The 17,134-nt window shown below is 38.6% G+C and overlaps 1 protein-coding gene across 3 annotated transcripts; it reads right to left on the bottom strand.

Annotated features, from left to right (window-relative positions):
* Positions 1-6,880: 6,880 nt before the first annotated feature.
* GPR65 (G protein-coupled receptor 65) lies at positions 6,881-16,331 on the bottom strand. Of its 3 annotated transcripts, none has more exons than XM_025869512.2 (3): positions 16,251-16,331; positions 15,896-15,981; positions 6,881-8,548 (listed from the first exon to the last, which is right to left on the bottom strand). In XM_025869512.2, the coding sequence occupies exon 3, from the start codon at positions 8,097-8,099 to the stop codon at positions 7,074-7,076; it is 1,026 nt and encodes a 341-aa protein (XP_025725297.1). In that variant the 5' UTR covers positions 8,100-8,548; positions 15,896-15,981; positions 16,251-16,331; the 3' UTR covers positions 6,881-7,073. The 3 variants fall into 3 exon arrangements, with proteins under 3 accessions (XP_025725297.1, XP_025725298.1, XP_025725296.1); XM_025869513.2 differs by having other exon boundaries at positions 15,900-15,981; XM_025869511.2 differs by lacking the exon at positions 15,896-15,981.
* Between the last annotated feature and the right edge of the window lie 803 nt (positions 16,332-17,134).

The raw sequence follows: 17,134 nt of genomic DNA, 5'->3' as shown, positions 1-17,134 counted from the left end.
TAAACCTCCCTGATTCTGGTATAAACCTGGAAGAGGAGGGCAGTCCGGGAATGACGGGGATGGAATTTCCTATAGCTTGGCGGTGTCTGGGCTGGGAGTTAAAATTAAATAGACTTGAAGAAAAGGCAGCAATATTTTTTTTTAGCACTGAATCAGTGAACAGACTCATGCCATTGCAGAGTCTGCAATAAGATCAAGTCAATTTTTTAACATCTTACTAAAAATTTAGGGAATGAACATCCTAAAATTCCTTGAGTCAGGGATGATAGATGGAGATCAACATGACACTTCCTGTTTTTATCAATTTGAGATGAGTAAAATGTCATTGATAATATCTGCTTCTGTTTTTTTTTTCAAAGACTAGATTTGTTTATTTGAGACACATAGAGAGAGAGGGAGTAAGAATGGGCGGTGGCAGGCAGAGGGAGAAGCAGGCTCCCCGCTGAACAGGGAGCCAGACGTGGGGCTCCATCCCAGGACCCTGGGATCATGACCTGAGCTGAAGGCAGACACTTGACCGACTGAGCCACCCAGGGGCCCCTATCTGTTTCTGTTTTAACAAATATAACAAATGTTAACTAAGGCTTTCTTGAAACTCTTTCTCCTTAAGCTTATTTTCCCATATAATCTTAAAAATTTTCAACCCCAAATATCATTGGGGTTGTTCCAAGGATTTCAGATACTCAACTCCAGGGTTAGGACAAAGGGTGAAATTGTACCATTCTTGGTTCCCTCCATTAATTGATTTATTATTTACTCACTCAACAAACAATCCTGATCACCAGTGAGGTGATCTTCTTTTATTTAAACAGTCCAAGATTAAACTAGCCTGAGTTTAAAGTGAGGACACGCTTTACAAGTAGTCCTTTTAGGGGTCAGAATAAGATCTGTAGACCAAGAAGGAGAGTCTCTGCCTCTCTCAGACCCTGCTTTGCTTTGGCAATCCTTTAATCCAGGGAAGATGGGGCAAATGCTACAATGCAATGGGTCTGCCTTTCCTGTAGTCCCTTTGAACACAGAAGTCACACTTTCCGTTCTCTGGTGAACTGCCAGGGACACACTGAAGGCATTGCCCTGAAGATTCACAACAGCATTCCTTAGCCTCAGCTACTGTCAATTCCATGAAAGGGTGAATGGCATGAGAGAGGATAGTGTTTAGTTACCAATATTTTTAAATCAATATTTTATCAGTGTTTTTAAAAACACTAATAGAACCTAATAAATCTGGCATTCATGTGCAGCCTTCCAAAGGCTCATGGTACCCCTCTCTGGGGCATATCTGCAGAGGCACTTTTTAGTTCATTATTTTAATCCTTTGATGTGATATAATTAACTGTGAAATGAAATCAGGGTTTCCAAGTTAATCCATTTGTAAGTAAGTGTCAATAGTCTTGGAGCCAAGACCAGAGATTTTACAATAATTTTGAAAAGACTTCTTTTAGAAGGATGTTTATGAGTTCAATTACACATCCAACAAAGATCAATGAAATGCCGAGAGCTCATGTTAATATTTTTCATAGCACTGGCAAGTCAAATCATTGTCGAGCAAGATTTCTTGATTGTATTTGATTTGAAATTAATTGAGCACACATTTCCTAGATAACAAAATTTATATTTTTATTCTCAAGCTTACACCGAACAATATAGAGACTTCCCTAGCTCATTTCTTTATTGGCTTGCTTTTTGAACACATAATTGCAACATCATTTGAGGAATCATAACCTATTCCTAAATGTGTAAAAATCCACTGGTGTTTCATAAAGGACTTAAGAAAATTATAGGCAGAAGAAACAGATCACAGGCCCTTATAATGTTTAATGATATGCAAATGCTGGTAAATTATGACCTCATTACTGTTCTTTGGGGGAGGAACAGATTCAAACAATTCAAAATAACAGATTCATTTTTAGTGCTGAGATACAACAATAATAAATTTGAAATTGAAAATCATACATACATTGAATTACATCTTGAATTTCATAGATAATAGTTTTATCACAGTAGACAAAATTGCAAACTTTTTTTTTTAAAAGATTTTATTTATTTATTTGACAGAGAGATCGAGAGAGAGCACAAGTAGGCAGCGAGGCAGGCAGAGGGAGAGGGAGAAACAGGCTCTCTGCTGAGCAGGGAGCCCGATGCGGGGCTCGATCCCAGGACCCTGGGATCATGACCTGAGCAGAAGGCAGACGCTTAACCGACTGAGCCACCCAAGTGCCCAAAATAGCAAACTTCTGATAGCTCAAATATTTTGTTTCTACTTATGTGAAAGGCAGTGGGTATTTTCTTACATGGGTCAGATAAGCAAACAAGGATCAGTTATCCATGTTGTATCCACATCCTGCAGAAATTACACAGTTATGTTCTCTTCCATGTGGACTGACCAATTTGAGGTGCTGGAAAAAATGATACGAAAATGATACATGGACCCTGGGGACGTCGCACTGGCCTGGGAAGGCCCCGCACAGCCGCTTCTATTTTTCTTTTGCTCTTTGTACTTAAATAAACTTATTTTAAGGGGCAAAAAAAATAAAAAATAAAAAATAAAATAAAATGATACATGGAGTTTAAGCCAAGTGAAATTACCTGATGACTACTGAGCTTTCCAGAAAGCAGAGAAACAAATGATGCGAACTGAATTTCACTTTCATTCCTAATTTATAGGGGTATTTCTTGTTTCTTGGATAGAAATCACATTACACTACTTCACTCTTTGGGAGTGGCGGTTAGCTGGGAAACTACAAGATTCTAAATAGAACATGATCGACATCTAGTGGCCACAGGCAAGGCCTCTGTGTGATTTTTCTTGGCCAGGGACGGATGATGTCGCAAAAAAAGGATCTTCGGAGAAGGAAGCTGAATTCTTGAATGGCTTTCTTCTCCCTCACCCAAGGTTGACCCAATTTTGCCATTGCTTATTCCTGCAAACAAGGGGCATTCAGCTAATGCAACTAAATAACATGAACTTAATCACTTTGTGCTCCATCTTTAAGCTGTACGAAATGCCAAAGAATAAAAGAAATGAATGGTCAACCTTTTTTTTTTTTTAAGTTGAATCCAATCAGGTGTTTATATTATGAACAAAGAACAACAGAGGACATTCTTCATTTCCTTTAAATTAACCTCCTGTTTTTCTCCCCCATAATTGTCTGCCCAGAAGATGTAAATAAAACAACCAAGTCAGAATTGGATTTTTCCAGAATATTATTTTCCAGAATAGTCCTTAGTAGCCACTTCTGGCTGAAGGAAAGAGAAAGGAGGTAGGGATAGGCAGGGAGGATCTCAACAATGTCCCCCCGACTGCTGATCTAGTAAACAACAAAATGAAAACACCCACAAGGTGCAAGTAGGTAATATGTGTTCTCCTAGTTGGTATTAGGCATCTTATGCAACAGTACAAACATGTGCTAAAAGATCCCAGGAATTTTTGTTGGTTTGTTTTTGTGATATGGAGCAGGTTGTTTGTGTCGGTGAACATGCGTTATTTGTGTATGGGTGTGTCTGTTGGAGGAACAGCCTACCGATTCATGGCAGGGTCACCCGATGGATTTAGACAAAGAAGTCTATTATCACAAAGGCCTTGTTGGGTCAGGGTGTTAACAGTAGCTGTTGTGTTCCCATAGCAACCTGGGGATGGGTTTAGCCAGGAAAGAACAGAGGCCCCATGCATAAATGACAGAATGATGACAGTGGTGGCTGGACTAAAGGAAGCCCAGGGCGAGATAAAAGTGTTGGAAAAAGAAATACTTACATGCCATGCACCACAGATTCTATTTTAGAATTGGTACTGCATAATTCAAAATAAGTAAGTCAAGTTCACAAGGTCAACAGAGGCAGTTGGTAAATAATTGTTTATTTGATCCTAACATTAAAGAATGGAAACATAATTCTCTTGGGGAGAATTTATGGCTTAAATTGAAAAGAGAAAATGGAATAAATGAGGTTGAGGAAGCTGATTTGCTCGGGTTGCCCCTACAGAGATGAGGCTGTATCATTTGATCTAAACGAGGTGGTTATTTTTGATGTGTTTTCACTTCTCCTTCACTCACAAACCTTCTTCAGATGAGGTAGGAAAAATGGAGGTTTTAAAAACCTGTGCTCAGTTTCCTCACTGGCCTATCTAAGATGTCTAACTGAGTTCATTAGATTAAAAAATAGGGGCGCATGGGTGGCACAGTCAGTTTAGCGTCTGAATCTTGATTTTGGCTCAGGTCATAACCTCAAGGTCATGAGATCGAGCCCCATGTTGGGCTCCCGGTTCAGCGGAGAGTCTGTTTGAGATTCTCTCTCTCTCTCTCTGCCCCTCCCCCACTCCCTGCACATATGCTCCTTCCTCTCGCTCTAAAATAAATAAATAAATAAATAAATCTGAATAAGGAAATTAAAAGTCAGAAATTTAAACAAATTAAAAATGGGTGTCCACCCCTCTATTCATGGTGATGTCCACAGTGTGTATCTCCTCAACCTTGTGAACTCCCTGGAACAGGCACTGTTGAGAATGTGCCACAGAGCCAGAGAAAATGGAGGCCCTTAAGTTACCTTAAGGGATGTGTTTAGCCCCCTGGAAAAGTAACCCCAGCAGTGGTGTGCTGGGGCCAGCTCCTGTCAGCTCACGTTGCCACATTCCTACCCCAGTGCCCTGGGGACTTCTCTATCTCTTGGGTAGCTGCCCACTAATCCTGATAAAGATCAGAATAACTAATAATGAACATCTAGAAATCTCATCACCTTCTACAAAATGGTTTTCGCACCTACTTGTTAAAAGCAAGTGTTACGCTTGCCCCTGCAGTGTATGGAAACTGAGCCTTAGGGAGAACACAAAAGTTCTTTAAGGTCAAACAGTGGGTGGTCAGTGGTGTTCCAGTCTGGGTCTTCGGCCAACAAGTCCCAGGTGATAATAGCTGTAGGGTCTTTCTCCTTCCAGACATACTTACATGTTAGTGGAGGACTGTAATTAGGAACTGGAAAAGCTTTTCAAAACTGAAGGATTAACTTTCCAATGTTGGGACTGTAGAAAATTTTAGATCATATCTAGAGTGCTTTGCCCTGAAATCAGGACAGCATCCTGCCACCGTGGGTTCTCTGAGACTGGCCCTGCTCAGACAGGATGGATAGGCTGCTTGAAGGTTTTGGCGGCCTGGTTCATTTTTAACCTATCCTACAACATTCTAAATCAGTGATCCTGTTGTTAATCATTAGGTAGGACATTCTTATTAAGGGTGCCATGAATTTGTATTTGCTCCATCTCTTTATATAACCAACTGAGGCAAAGTCTTAACCAGGTCTCTGTAACAGATGAGCTTAGTTACTATCCATATGATTTATTATATTTCCAGAGGCTTTCACTAATAAAACAACTCTCCTTCCCCCCTTATCCTGATCTAAGTCCAATGACTCTCCTGAACAATTCTTCATGCATGTAAACCTTTTGCATCCCTAAAGAAAGAAAGGGTAGAGATGTTAAAAACAAATAACAAAAAAATAAACATAAAGGAGGAAAAGCAACTCTGGAGGGAAATCAGGATTTTGGGGTTCAATCCTGGCTCTGCTTCCAACTAACTGTATGATCTTGGACAAGACATTTAATCAGCATCTAGGTTTTCAGATGTGGGCAAAATTGTGTTTGGATCTCTTAGTTTTACAAGTATTCAACTTACAGCCTGCCAAAAATTTATCAATAATTAATCAAACAGCCTAAACTGTTTTGATTACTCTTCATTTTAATGGTGTATCTTTAGCTTTTAAGCATATGTGAATGTATCTCAGTGTGACCAGACAGAATCTATTAATTCTCCAGAAACTTTATGATCAGAAAAATACAAAGAACAGAGAATACACAAGTGACCTCAAAGCAAGGTGGTTTTCTCTTGTGTACCTAAACCATCACAGAAAACCTTAATAGAAAATGTAGTCAGTTTGTGTACTCACTGATTTCATTATTGAAAAGATACAGTCTTTCTTGTTCCCAGGATGTTTGTTTTCTAATGTGAAGGCACAACATGGTACCAAGACATTTGCTATCAGATCATTTTGCAGGGAGGGGAAGTAGAAGGAACAGATAGGAAACAGACAGGAAAGAGAAAGGAGAGGAGTAGTGTATGATAAAAAAAAAAATCCTTAAAAATCTGGAAAAATACTCTGGTTCATAAAAATGTTTACTTAATGAATGCCTGCTTAAAACTAGGCAGAGTAATTTCCACAATGAAAAAATATAAACATGAAAGAATATATTATATCAAGAGTCTCTAAATATTCTAAGTCCAAAAAGAAGTCCCCGACTGTAAGATTTAATGGAATAAGTTGTCTATAATATGTCTTTTTGTCTAGACATTAAACTTCTGGTAATTTCAGCTATGTTGTGCTCAACTGTAATTTAAAAAAAAATTATGATTTTAAAGAAACTAAAGGTCTCTGAGCAGCTGAAAGAGCGTTCATGTAGCTCATAGCTTTATATCATGGAAGAGGCCTTCAGACTCCTATTTACTTTTTCTTTATAAAAAGTCTTATCAGGTTTCCAAACTGATGTAAGCTTCATAAGACTTCATGAGACCATTTCTTCTGAAACCCTAGTACTTAACACAAAGCTTAGTACATAGAGGGGGCTCAATAAATATTTGTTACCTAATGAGAAGATTAGAAGCAGTATGTAGTAGTTGAGGTTGTCGGAGACAGATACACACAATTGAGAAAAGTGACAGTTGGTGGTCTGAAATCCATGGAAGAGTGACAAAAATCATGAAAACCAGACACAAAGCTCACTGATTCAAGGACACAGAGTTCCATACATCTACTAACCTCTAAAAGGTTATAGCATGGATAAAAAAAAACACCAAACAAAAGAAATCATTTGCCATCGATAATAATGATCTAGAGTCATTAGGATAATATCAAATTTTGTTTGATATTCAATTTAATAAAACTCAGGGAACCATACAGTACACTTCTAAAAGATTTTCACTGAAGAGGATTAAAATATTCAATTGGAACACTTCGTCTCCTCCTATGCTTGATTTCCTCTTCTAAATGTAATCTTGATGATATGATACTGTGTACCTTAAAAAAATTCTTTGCTTCTATTCCAGGATTTCTAATTCCACAGTGTCTCTGGTAGACATAGAAAGTATGCTTCTTCTTTGTCCTTTTGCGTTATTAAGCTTCTCAGTACAGAATTTTAATATATTCCACATATCAGATCTTCCTGTTTCAGTGACAAAACAGTACAGAATTGGATCTGCAACACAATTTAAACTTGTTAATGCAACCGTGATTCTATACATTTTATAAGTCTGCTTCCCAGACTTATGGTCTTTAAAGATAAGTTCACTGAAGTTCACATCATGCTCTAAGATGCTGCGAATCAGCAGCATCACATGAAAGGGAGTAAAACACAAGACAAAAGTCAATGTGATGCTAACAAGGAGTTTTATGATTCTCTTCTTTTCGCTGTTTTCCGTGGCTTGATTATGCTGCACGGCTTGGTAGACCTTCTGGTTGCAAATCATGATAATGACCAGTGGTACTGCATACCCCGTACATGTCCTAAAGAAGTTGAAATGGATTTGCCACTTCTCCAGGGGGTACTTGTCGTAGCATAAAGTAAAATTAGACTTCTTGGCATCACAATATTCTATAGTTGTTTCATCTTCCCACAGGATAATACCATTGAACATGGTTTCCAATACCCAGATGGCGAGGCTGACCATGAAGGCAAATCTTCTTGTCCTTAAAAAAGAAAACCTCAAAGGGTGGACCACAGCTAAGTACCGATCGATGGCGATGCAGGTGAGGAAGGCCGTGCTGCTGTAAAAGTTCATGTACATGAAGAATGCACTCCCCTTGCACAAGGCAGGAGAGAAGGTCCAGTTGTCATTATTCCAAGTGTAATCAATCCATAGAGGGAGAGTTAATGTGTAGAGCAGATCTGAGAGTGATAAACTGAAGAGGTAAATTCCTAGCTCATTCCCCTTCTTTGCTTGCAGAAAAGACACACATAGAGATCCGATGTTGGCTGGGACACTGGCTATGACCACAAAGATGTAAACAATCGGAAATAAATAGTGATCCAGGTCGTGCTGTTCTTCAATACATGTGCTGTTCATTTTCTCGTATGAAGGTGCGACTACATTTGTTCTCAGAAGGTAAATAGCAAGGTCAGTTTTGCCTCCTTCCAGTTTGTTTTTAACATCTTTTTTACTAAAATGTGTCCATTTTTCTTTGTTTTCAAAAGTTCTGATTCATTCATCGGTGCTTTTAAAGGGTGGATGTAGACCAATTTTCACAAAGATATCAATGGTTGGAAGTCAGAATCCAGCCTCCTGACAGTTAGCCACAATGGCCAGTGGATTTTAACGAGCAGAAGTCCACGTTCTTATTATCACAGAATGCTGATGAAGAACCCTCAGGGACCAACGGGGTCATCCCTCAGCATCCACAGAGTGTTGTCCCCATTTTGTTTCTCTTCACAAAACTCGGGAGATTGGTGCACACATGAATATAGAAGGCTTTGTTTTCACAGAGATTAACATCTCTTTTTACCATGCCTTTGTTTCTGTAATGAAAGATGAACTAGAATAGTTTAGATGTTTAGCAGATGCATCATGCTTTTGAAACAATCTTCTTTTATTTCATTTCTTGAAGATATCAAAAATGTATTAAATTACAATGAAGGTGTTTAAAAAGGGAAATTATTTAATTGACTTCAGTGAATGAAATCAAGCTGAGAAATTTTACTCTATTTCAAATAAGAATTACCCACAAGGTGATAGATTAGAGGGAATTCTATTTCTCACTGGACATGATCACAAAGCTAAAGTTACAACGTTAATTTCAGAGCTAATAAAAATGGCAAATGTAATGATTTGTTTGTAATCAGTAAATGCTTTTGAGTTGTATGATAAACTGTATAGTTATATGATTTCAAATGTTTAATTTTGTATGCAATCTAGGTATGAGGCACTTTCACTATCCGCTTATTAGCCAAGAAAATATTGTCACAAGAAATGTAATAAAGTGAAATATTTTAAAATATAGCAGCTTGCTAAAACTTCATAAATAATTAGAAACACTGCCTCTTTTTGTTTTTCCTTCGCTTCCTTCATGGGCACATTATCTTTCCTGTACTTTTGTGAAAGAGAGGGCAGAATATTCTTAATTCTGGGCAAAATCTTGTCATCATCAGCGTCTACCTTTGTACCTGATTGTTTATTAGCTTAGTTTTTTAAAGGTCTGATGTTATAGATTCACATAGGAACAGAGAACCCATTCTTCTCTTCATAGTAGAGTAGAGAAATACTTCTGTCTCTATTCCTTTGCTAGCGAGGCCTATTAGTGCTTTGGATGATTTATGTGACAGGGAGCTTCACAGGACCCTCTGTAGAGTAACTATGCAGAGAACAAAAGATTTGTCTTCTTGTTGTGTGCTTGATGACACCAAAACCACCCATTTCCAAGTATGAGTGAGCCTGAGCACCACAGATGCCTTGCCACCGCAAGTCACAAGAGTTCTGCTAGAAGAAAAAACCATGTTCAGAGTACCTATTTATATGTCATTCTTAAAACAAAGTGGAGAACTAAAATTCCCCAAATCTTCTTGTTTTACCACACCTAGAAATATGAACAAAATGTGAGAAAACAACCTTTTAAATCAATAAGTGAAACTTCCAGAGAGGAAAAAAAAAAACAAAAAACTGTGATGGAAAAAAGGAAGTGGGAGCTGAGATCAGGAAGGTAGGTGAGCAAAAACTCTGGATGTCCTGGAGGCATATGTGGATTGGAAGAAGTAACTAGAGCCTCTAATGCAGAGAAGCTGGAGACAGAGCTCAGACACACACAGGCAGGAAGTGATTCTCTATATCCCACATGTGTGGGGATCCTGGAGCCTCTGCTCTCACACAAAAGGTGAATTAGAAAAATAAACATAAGAAACAACAAACTGGACAGCTCCTTGCAGACAGCAGGGAAAGTTGGCAAGTTTCCGTGAGGAGCCATGATGAAAAATCCCTGAGTATTCATGGCTTCTGGCTGGTCCTCACTCGGGAATGGGGACTGAGTCTACACTCTTAGTTTAGTCCTGCGATCTGCACACCAGCCATGAACTCGTGCTGAATCTATGTGCTCAACTTCGTCAGTCATCAAGGGAATTCAACCTAAAACCACAACAAGATATAACTATACACCCCCCTGAATAAATAAAATGAAAAAAGAAATTACCAAGTTGTGGTGAGGATGTAGAGCGCCTGGGACTCTTATATACTGTTGGTTGGAAAATTGTTTTGACACTTACGTATACCGTGTGATTTAGCAATTCCATTTCTAGGTATATGGTCAACAGAAGTACATACAGGTGTTTACTGAAGGATGTGGGTTAGAATTAGGATATTCATAGTAGCGTTATTTGTAATATCCCCCAAGTGGAATGAGCACTTGTAGTAGAATAGAGAAGTAAATAGATAAGTAAATTTTAACACAATTGAAATCTATACATCAATGAAAATGCACAAATTATTGCTGCGTACAATAACACAGTTGAAGCTCAGAAACATAAGGCAGAGTGACAGAAAAAGGCCGGCACAAAAGAATATATACTATCTGATTAAAAAGTAGGTAAAGTTAATCTACACTGTTAGAAATCAGAGCATGGGTCCATTTATTAAAGGCTTTCTATGTGCTAGGCACCATTTAAAATGGCATGCATATTTTTTATAATTTATGTGTTACTACAATTCTGTGCTATTTATTATAACCTTATATTACAAATAAAGAATTGAGCCATATATTAAGCCATTACCCTGGAAATACCTATTTAATCATTGGTAGAACTCTGGCCACAATCCTAGGTTGGAATGTTAAATAAAGCCTCTTGACTCTTAACCATTTTGCTTTCTGCTTTTTGCATAAAAATGCCTTAGAAAGCTGAGGTATTTTTGTAGCAATGCAGACCAGCTTTGTCGAGAAAGAAGAGAATTATTTTCTATTTTCTACTGAAATACTAGCACCAATAGATTAGTACAAGTCTTCTAGCCATAATAACAGATCTAATTAAAGAAAATAATTTGTGAATAATCATTTCTGTAAATTGAATAGAAAGTGACCACATGTTTTCTAGAAAACATCACTTGCATATTGTCTGTTAGACTACACAGGCTTCAAATAAACTTGTAAAAATCATCATCTCACATCATGTCCTCACACTTAGTAACAATGTGTTGTTATGTGCCCATAGATTTCTTTTCTATAATGGATAATGTATCGGATTTACTTAGACAGGCTCTAATTTTTCCTGCACTTGATTTGAGAAATAGATGGCTAAAAGGAGCATATATCCTGCTACCACACTCAAAACAATTTCCCAGTTCTTAAGATTCATGAGGCTGAGCTTCGAGGAGTCTATTGTTGATTTCAGGAATCCTCTGTGAACTATTTCAAGGTTGAAATTAATTATCTTTCACCACTCATAATGTGGTAAGGAAGAAAATGTAGATAAGACCAACTGTGAGATTGATATACATGTACCATGATATGTCTGCATTGTTGCAAAAGTCATGTGTTGTTGAAGCCGGCATCTATCTTGCCAGTCCAGATGCAAGAACCAACCCTACCTAGAGGGGCGCCTGGGTGGCTCAGGGTCCTGGGATGGAGCTCCGCATCAGGTTCCCTGCTTAGTGGGGAGTTTGCTTCTTGCTCTCCCTCTACACTTCCCCCGCTCGTGCTCTCTCTCTCTTCCTCTCTCTCGCTCACTCTCTCTCTCAAATAAATAAATAAAATCTTAAAGAAAAAGAATGAACCCTAGAGGTTATACCACCTGTGGGCATGGCACAGGGCCCGCTAGGCAGCCTGTAGGAATGCAACCCCATTAGCTTACAAGTAGTTAATCAGCACTACCTTAAATATATAATCACTAAATTTACCAGTGAAATCTCTAACAGAAGGAATAAAGATGTTTTTCAGAATCTAAGTCTCCTGAGATGGAAAAGACCTTCAGGGGGCCAGATGAAGCAGGATCAGAGCACCTGTTAACAAGACCTCATGGGCCTCCACTCAGTAGTGTCCACCTCTGGGGCCCCTGGGTGGCTCAGTGGGTTAAGCATCTGCCTTCAGTTCAGGTCATGATCTCAGGGTTCTGGGACTGAGCCCCATGTTGGGATCCTTGCTCAGTGGGGAGTCTGCTTCTCTCTCTCCCTCTCCCCCTGCCCACCACTCACTCTCTCTCTCTCAAATAATAAATAAGATCTTAAAAAAAAAACAAAACAGAGCGCCTGGGTGGCTCAGTTGGTTAAGTGACTGCCTTCGGCTCAGGTCATGATCCCGGAGTCCTGGGATCGAGTCCCACATCGGGCTCCTGGCTGAGCGGGGAGCCTGCTTCTCCCTCTCACTCCCTCCCCTCTCATGCTGTTTCTTTCTCTCTCTCTCTCTAAAAATAAATAAATAAATAAATAAATAAATAAATAAATAAATAAATAAAATCTTTAAAAACAAAAACAAAACAAAACGGTGTCCACCTTCTCGGGAGACCTCTGCTAGCACGATCTCATAGACCTCCACTCAGTGATACCCACTTCCTCAAAGACCCCTGCCCCAAATTTTACCCTTCAGAGCCCTCACTTGCCAGCCGTTGGGGAGCTCAGGACTCTAGAGTATTAGCTCCCCATTCTTCTGGGTGGTGCCACACTAATAAATACCCTACCTTTCTTCACTGCAAAACTCAGTGACAGTTTTAATTGGCTTGCTGCACATTAGATGGACAAACTCTTGTTTAATTTGGTTATAAAGTATCATATTAAACATTTAAATATCAGGAAAAAAAAGAAGTCAGGTAGTGGTTACTTTGGGGGAGGGGCCGGGTAATGACTGGAAAAGGGCGTGAGGGAGACTTCTGAGAATTCGTCATATTCTGGTTTTGCTCTGAGTGTTCATTCCATGAACGTGTTCAGTTTGTAGACATTCATCAAGCTGTACACTTAGGACATGTGCATTTTTCTGCATGTATGTTATATTGCAATTACAAAGTTAGAAAGTAGAATCAAAGCCTCTGTGGGATGAGCTATAAAGAATCTTGACAGCCAACCATCATCTAAATTACCTGCAGATGGAGCATATAGACCTTCTTAAGAACTGATAAGATTTTACTTCTTTTCTCACATATAAAAAGAAATTCATAGAAACCAAAGCAAACAATAAATAATATAAACAATATGAAAATGAATTCACCAAAAACGAAAGTTTGCCATATGAAAAAACAAATACCCTAGGCACCTGGAAGAAGTAAATACAAATCATCCCTTGAGGAAAGTTCTCTCAACCTAGGCTTCAAAGAATTCTCTCAGAAGGAATGGATGGTTGCCAGAAGGGAGGGGGCACGAGGGTGAGCAAGCTGGGTGAAGCGGAGTGGGAGACACAGGCTTCTAGTTAAGGAACGGGGATAAAAGATACAGCATAGGGAATATAGTTGATGATACTGTAATGGTGTTGTATGGGGACAGGGCAGCTACACTTGCGGTGAGCATAGAATAAGGTATAGAGTTATCGAATCACTATGTTGTCCACTGGAAACTAATGTAACATCGTGTGTCAACTATATTTCAATAGAAAATATTAAATAAAAAAAGAATCCTCACAGAGTTCTAACAAATATGAGTTCATTAAAACACACACACACACACAAATTAACCACTCTAAGATTCATCAAAAAATGAGGAAGATGAGTAGCAGATCCACAAGAGCTTTAGAATAAAATTAATAGATATACAACACAAAACAAGTATGTTTAATAAGAAATAAAGGAGGGGCGCCTGGGTGGCTCAGTTGATCAAGTGTCTGCCTTGGGCTCAGGTCATCATCCCAGGGTCCTGGGATCGAGCCCTGCTCAGCGGGGAGCCTGCTTCTCCTTCTGCCTCTGATCCTCCCCCACCCCTCTCGTACTCTCTCTCTCCCTCAAATAAATACATAAAATCTTTTTTTAAAAATAAGAAATAAAGGAAGGAATTTAAACTCATTGAAGAGAAAACTAGCATACTGCAAGATAGATCTAAGGAAATCATACAAAATTATCAGGGTGTTAAAGAGATGGGAAAAAAAAACAAAGAGCCATGGAGGATAAAGCGAAAAGGTCCGCATATGTTTAATTAGAGTTCCATAAGAGACAGAAGAGAGAAAATAGGGAATGTTTACAAAGATAATGACTGACAGCTGTCTAGCATAGATGATGAAGGACATGGAATCCTCAGATTTATGAAACCCAGCAAATCCCAAATAGGATTAAAAACAAAGATGGAAATCTACATTCACTTAAACACACTGCAATGAATCTGCTGATCCAAGACTAAGAAAAAAAAGGGCCAGAGAGAAAAAATGGAGTACCTACAAAGAATGAACTGTAGAGTGACAAAGGACTTCACAGAAGTAATAACAGAGACCAAGAGACAGTGGGTTGATATTTCCAAATGGCTATGAAAATTTATGTCATCCTATAATTATATACCCAATGGAATTAAATGTCAAAACCAAAGCAAAATTAAGGACAGTTTAAGATAAACTACCACTGAGAAAACTGACCCCCCAAATCCTCATTAAAGGGACCTCTAAAGGATAAAAGTGAAGGTAGAAAATGACACTAGAAAAAAGTCTGAGATGCACAAAGGGTTGAATAAGCTACGGAGGATGGAACTCTGCTCTGATGGCTACACAGGGTCCCACCTATCACTAGGCTCACGTGTCTGGGAAGAACACAATTCAACCATGAAAATATCCTTCCCAAGGAAGGACTGAGAGGTCAAGGCAGGGGTCGGGGGTGGGGTGGCAGTGGGTGCCCCTTCCTCCTCTATTCATCTTAATAAGTATGCATCTTTTCTTTTAAGGAAGAAAAAAGGATGGATAAAAGGGAAACATAATTTTAGGAGGATTTATAAAGTTCTCAATGGAACGAATTTCTTTCTCTGTAAAAACATTTCCCGCCTTGACTAAAACCATCACAAGATCAAATAGTTTGATGAAGCAGATACAGAGTGTCCTCTCTTGGATAACAGAAGCAGTGGTAATGAGGCTGTCGTTATGCGTGTGGCTCTGGAGCCTTTTTGAAAGACTCTCACAGCCTTTGGGGGGTTTGTGACCCTGGTGCTTCTTCTCTAAGTTTCAGTCTTCACAGGTAAATTTAACACTCACTTTAGAGAGTTATCGTGACAACAAAGTGAGAACACACATAATGTTCACGGCACATGGGAGGCCTTCACTATGTATTGGATGATAGTACTGTTCTAATGACACACTGCTAGTCTGCAGGTATCCTTTGCTATCCCCTACATGTCCTGAGAGGAGATCACATTTGGTCATCTACCCAGAACATAGTGGAGACCCCAGGGGCACTCAGAGTGTAATTTGTACAGCAACATCTCACATATGATACCAAGCTCTGCAGATAATAGTTGTTGAATTAATTTGTGTGAATCTGAGATTTTTTTTGCTTTTGAGATTTTAATGGAATACATAGTTCTTATTATTCATACCTCTTTTCAGATATCATTTTTACTACTTTAACAAAATTTTGACAAAATTGTTTTTAGAACCAGTGTTGAGAAATTTGGATAAGTTTCTAATTTTGACTTGAGTTTTTACCAAATGCCAAAAGAAGGTAATCCCCAGTGTATTAAAATATATCTATTATTAACCAGGTCCTCGAATAGTACAAATCATTGATGACAATGTTTTCCTACAGGTTATAGGAAACACTTACTTCCCTTCATTGATCGGTTTAATAGCTGCTTATTAAGACTACTATGTGCCAGATACTGATAGCCACTTTTTAAGTAAGAATTATGACTTAATACTTATTAATACTGGAAATCCTATTTCCAAATTTCACATTACTTCTGATGACATAAAAAGTATCATGAGACCATCGTACCAACCAGGAAATGGCACAGGATGACTCTACAGTTGGGAGCTGGTATATTTCTTCACAAACAATTCAGTTTGCCAATATGAGGTTTCCTGAAAAGGGAATGGAGCATAAAAATTCCTCTTTTGCATATCGGTAGTTTTACCTAACTCTTTCTAAATATCATTTTTGACATCCTTTTACCACTGCTCAGAGAAGAGGAAACCATGTGTCAGTCTCATTTCTTTCTCTCTTACAAAGTTCTGCTTCATTGCATTCATATAGCCTAAACTCGATAAAAGGTTGTGAACATTACTGACAATCATGCCAGAGTATGTCATCTACATAAAAATCTTATTTTATTGTTTAATCATACACTTACCCATGTTTCTTGGGGGTGACGATCTTGTCCACTGCGGAGCTGGATAAATCTGCTTGCACCGAGATGAGAAACTAACCCTAGTGAGGGGACAGGAAATTGCACTCATGTTTCATCACAAAACAATGAGGAAGTGACCTCTTAATGAGGATTTACATTATCCAAATTTGAACAAAAGAAGTCTCCTAAATGTTTTAAAAGATGTTTTTGTTTATTTGTTACTGTAGTATAATTGTTATGATTCACTTTCCTCTTTGCATCTTAATCACAATGTATACTGATATTATATGTGTTTATTTAATAGAATATGTACTAGAATTTCATGTAATCACTCGCTCACTCATTCATTTATTCTGTCTATACATATATCTATTATACTCTTAAGGCATTGTTCAGGGATTGATGCAGGATCTGGCTATGGTGCACAAGGACCTCATCACCCGTTGAAAGAAAGACATGTTCAGTCACAACCATAATACAAGGGCAAAAATGGATAAGTACTCAAAGAGACGTCCAAAAAAAGAAAGAAAGAAAGAAAGAAAGAAGAAAAAAAGAAAGGATGAATCACTGGATGTATGACGTGGGAGCAGATGGTCTACATGGATTCAGCTGGATGAACTTCCTGGGAGAAAAGCAGCTGGGGAAGAATGGATGTTGGGTGTGTAATGAGCATGTTCCCTTGCCTAATGGTGGCAACATTGTGAAGCCTGCCTGCTTGCCTGCCTGCCTTCCTCCCTCCTTCCCTCGCTCCTTCCCTCCCTCCTTCCCTCGCTCCTTCCCTCCTTCCTTCCTTCCTTTCTTTCTTTCTTTCTTTCTTTCTTTCTTTCTTTCTTTCTTTCTTTCTTTCTTTCTTTCTTTCTTTCTTTCTTTCTTTTTCTTCTTTCTTT

The sequence above is a fragment of the Callorhinus ursinus genome, unplaced genomic scaffold (assembly GCF_003265705.2).
Source record: "Callorhinus ursinus isolate GAN/ISIS: 27379988/994484 unplaced genomic scaffold, GSC_fseal_2.0 scaffold8, whole genome shotgun sequence".
In the NCBI taxonomy this organism is placed as follows: domain Eukaryota; kingdom Metazoa; phylum Chordata; class Mammalia; order Carnivora; family Otariidae; genus Callorhinus; species Callorhinus ursinus.
This window is presented reverse-complemented; position numbering and strand designations above follow the sequence as displayed.

Excerpts from the sequence above, each read along its gene's own strand:
- GPR65 (XM_025869512.2), bottom strand. The coding sequence starts at position 8,099 with ATGAACAGCACATGTATTGAAGAACAGCACGACCTGGATCACTATTTA.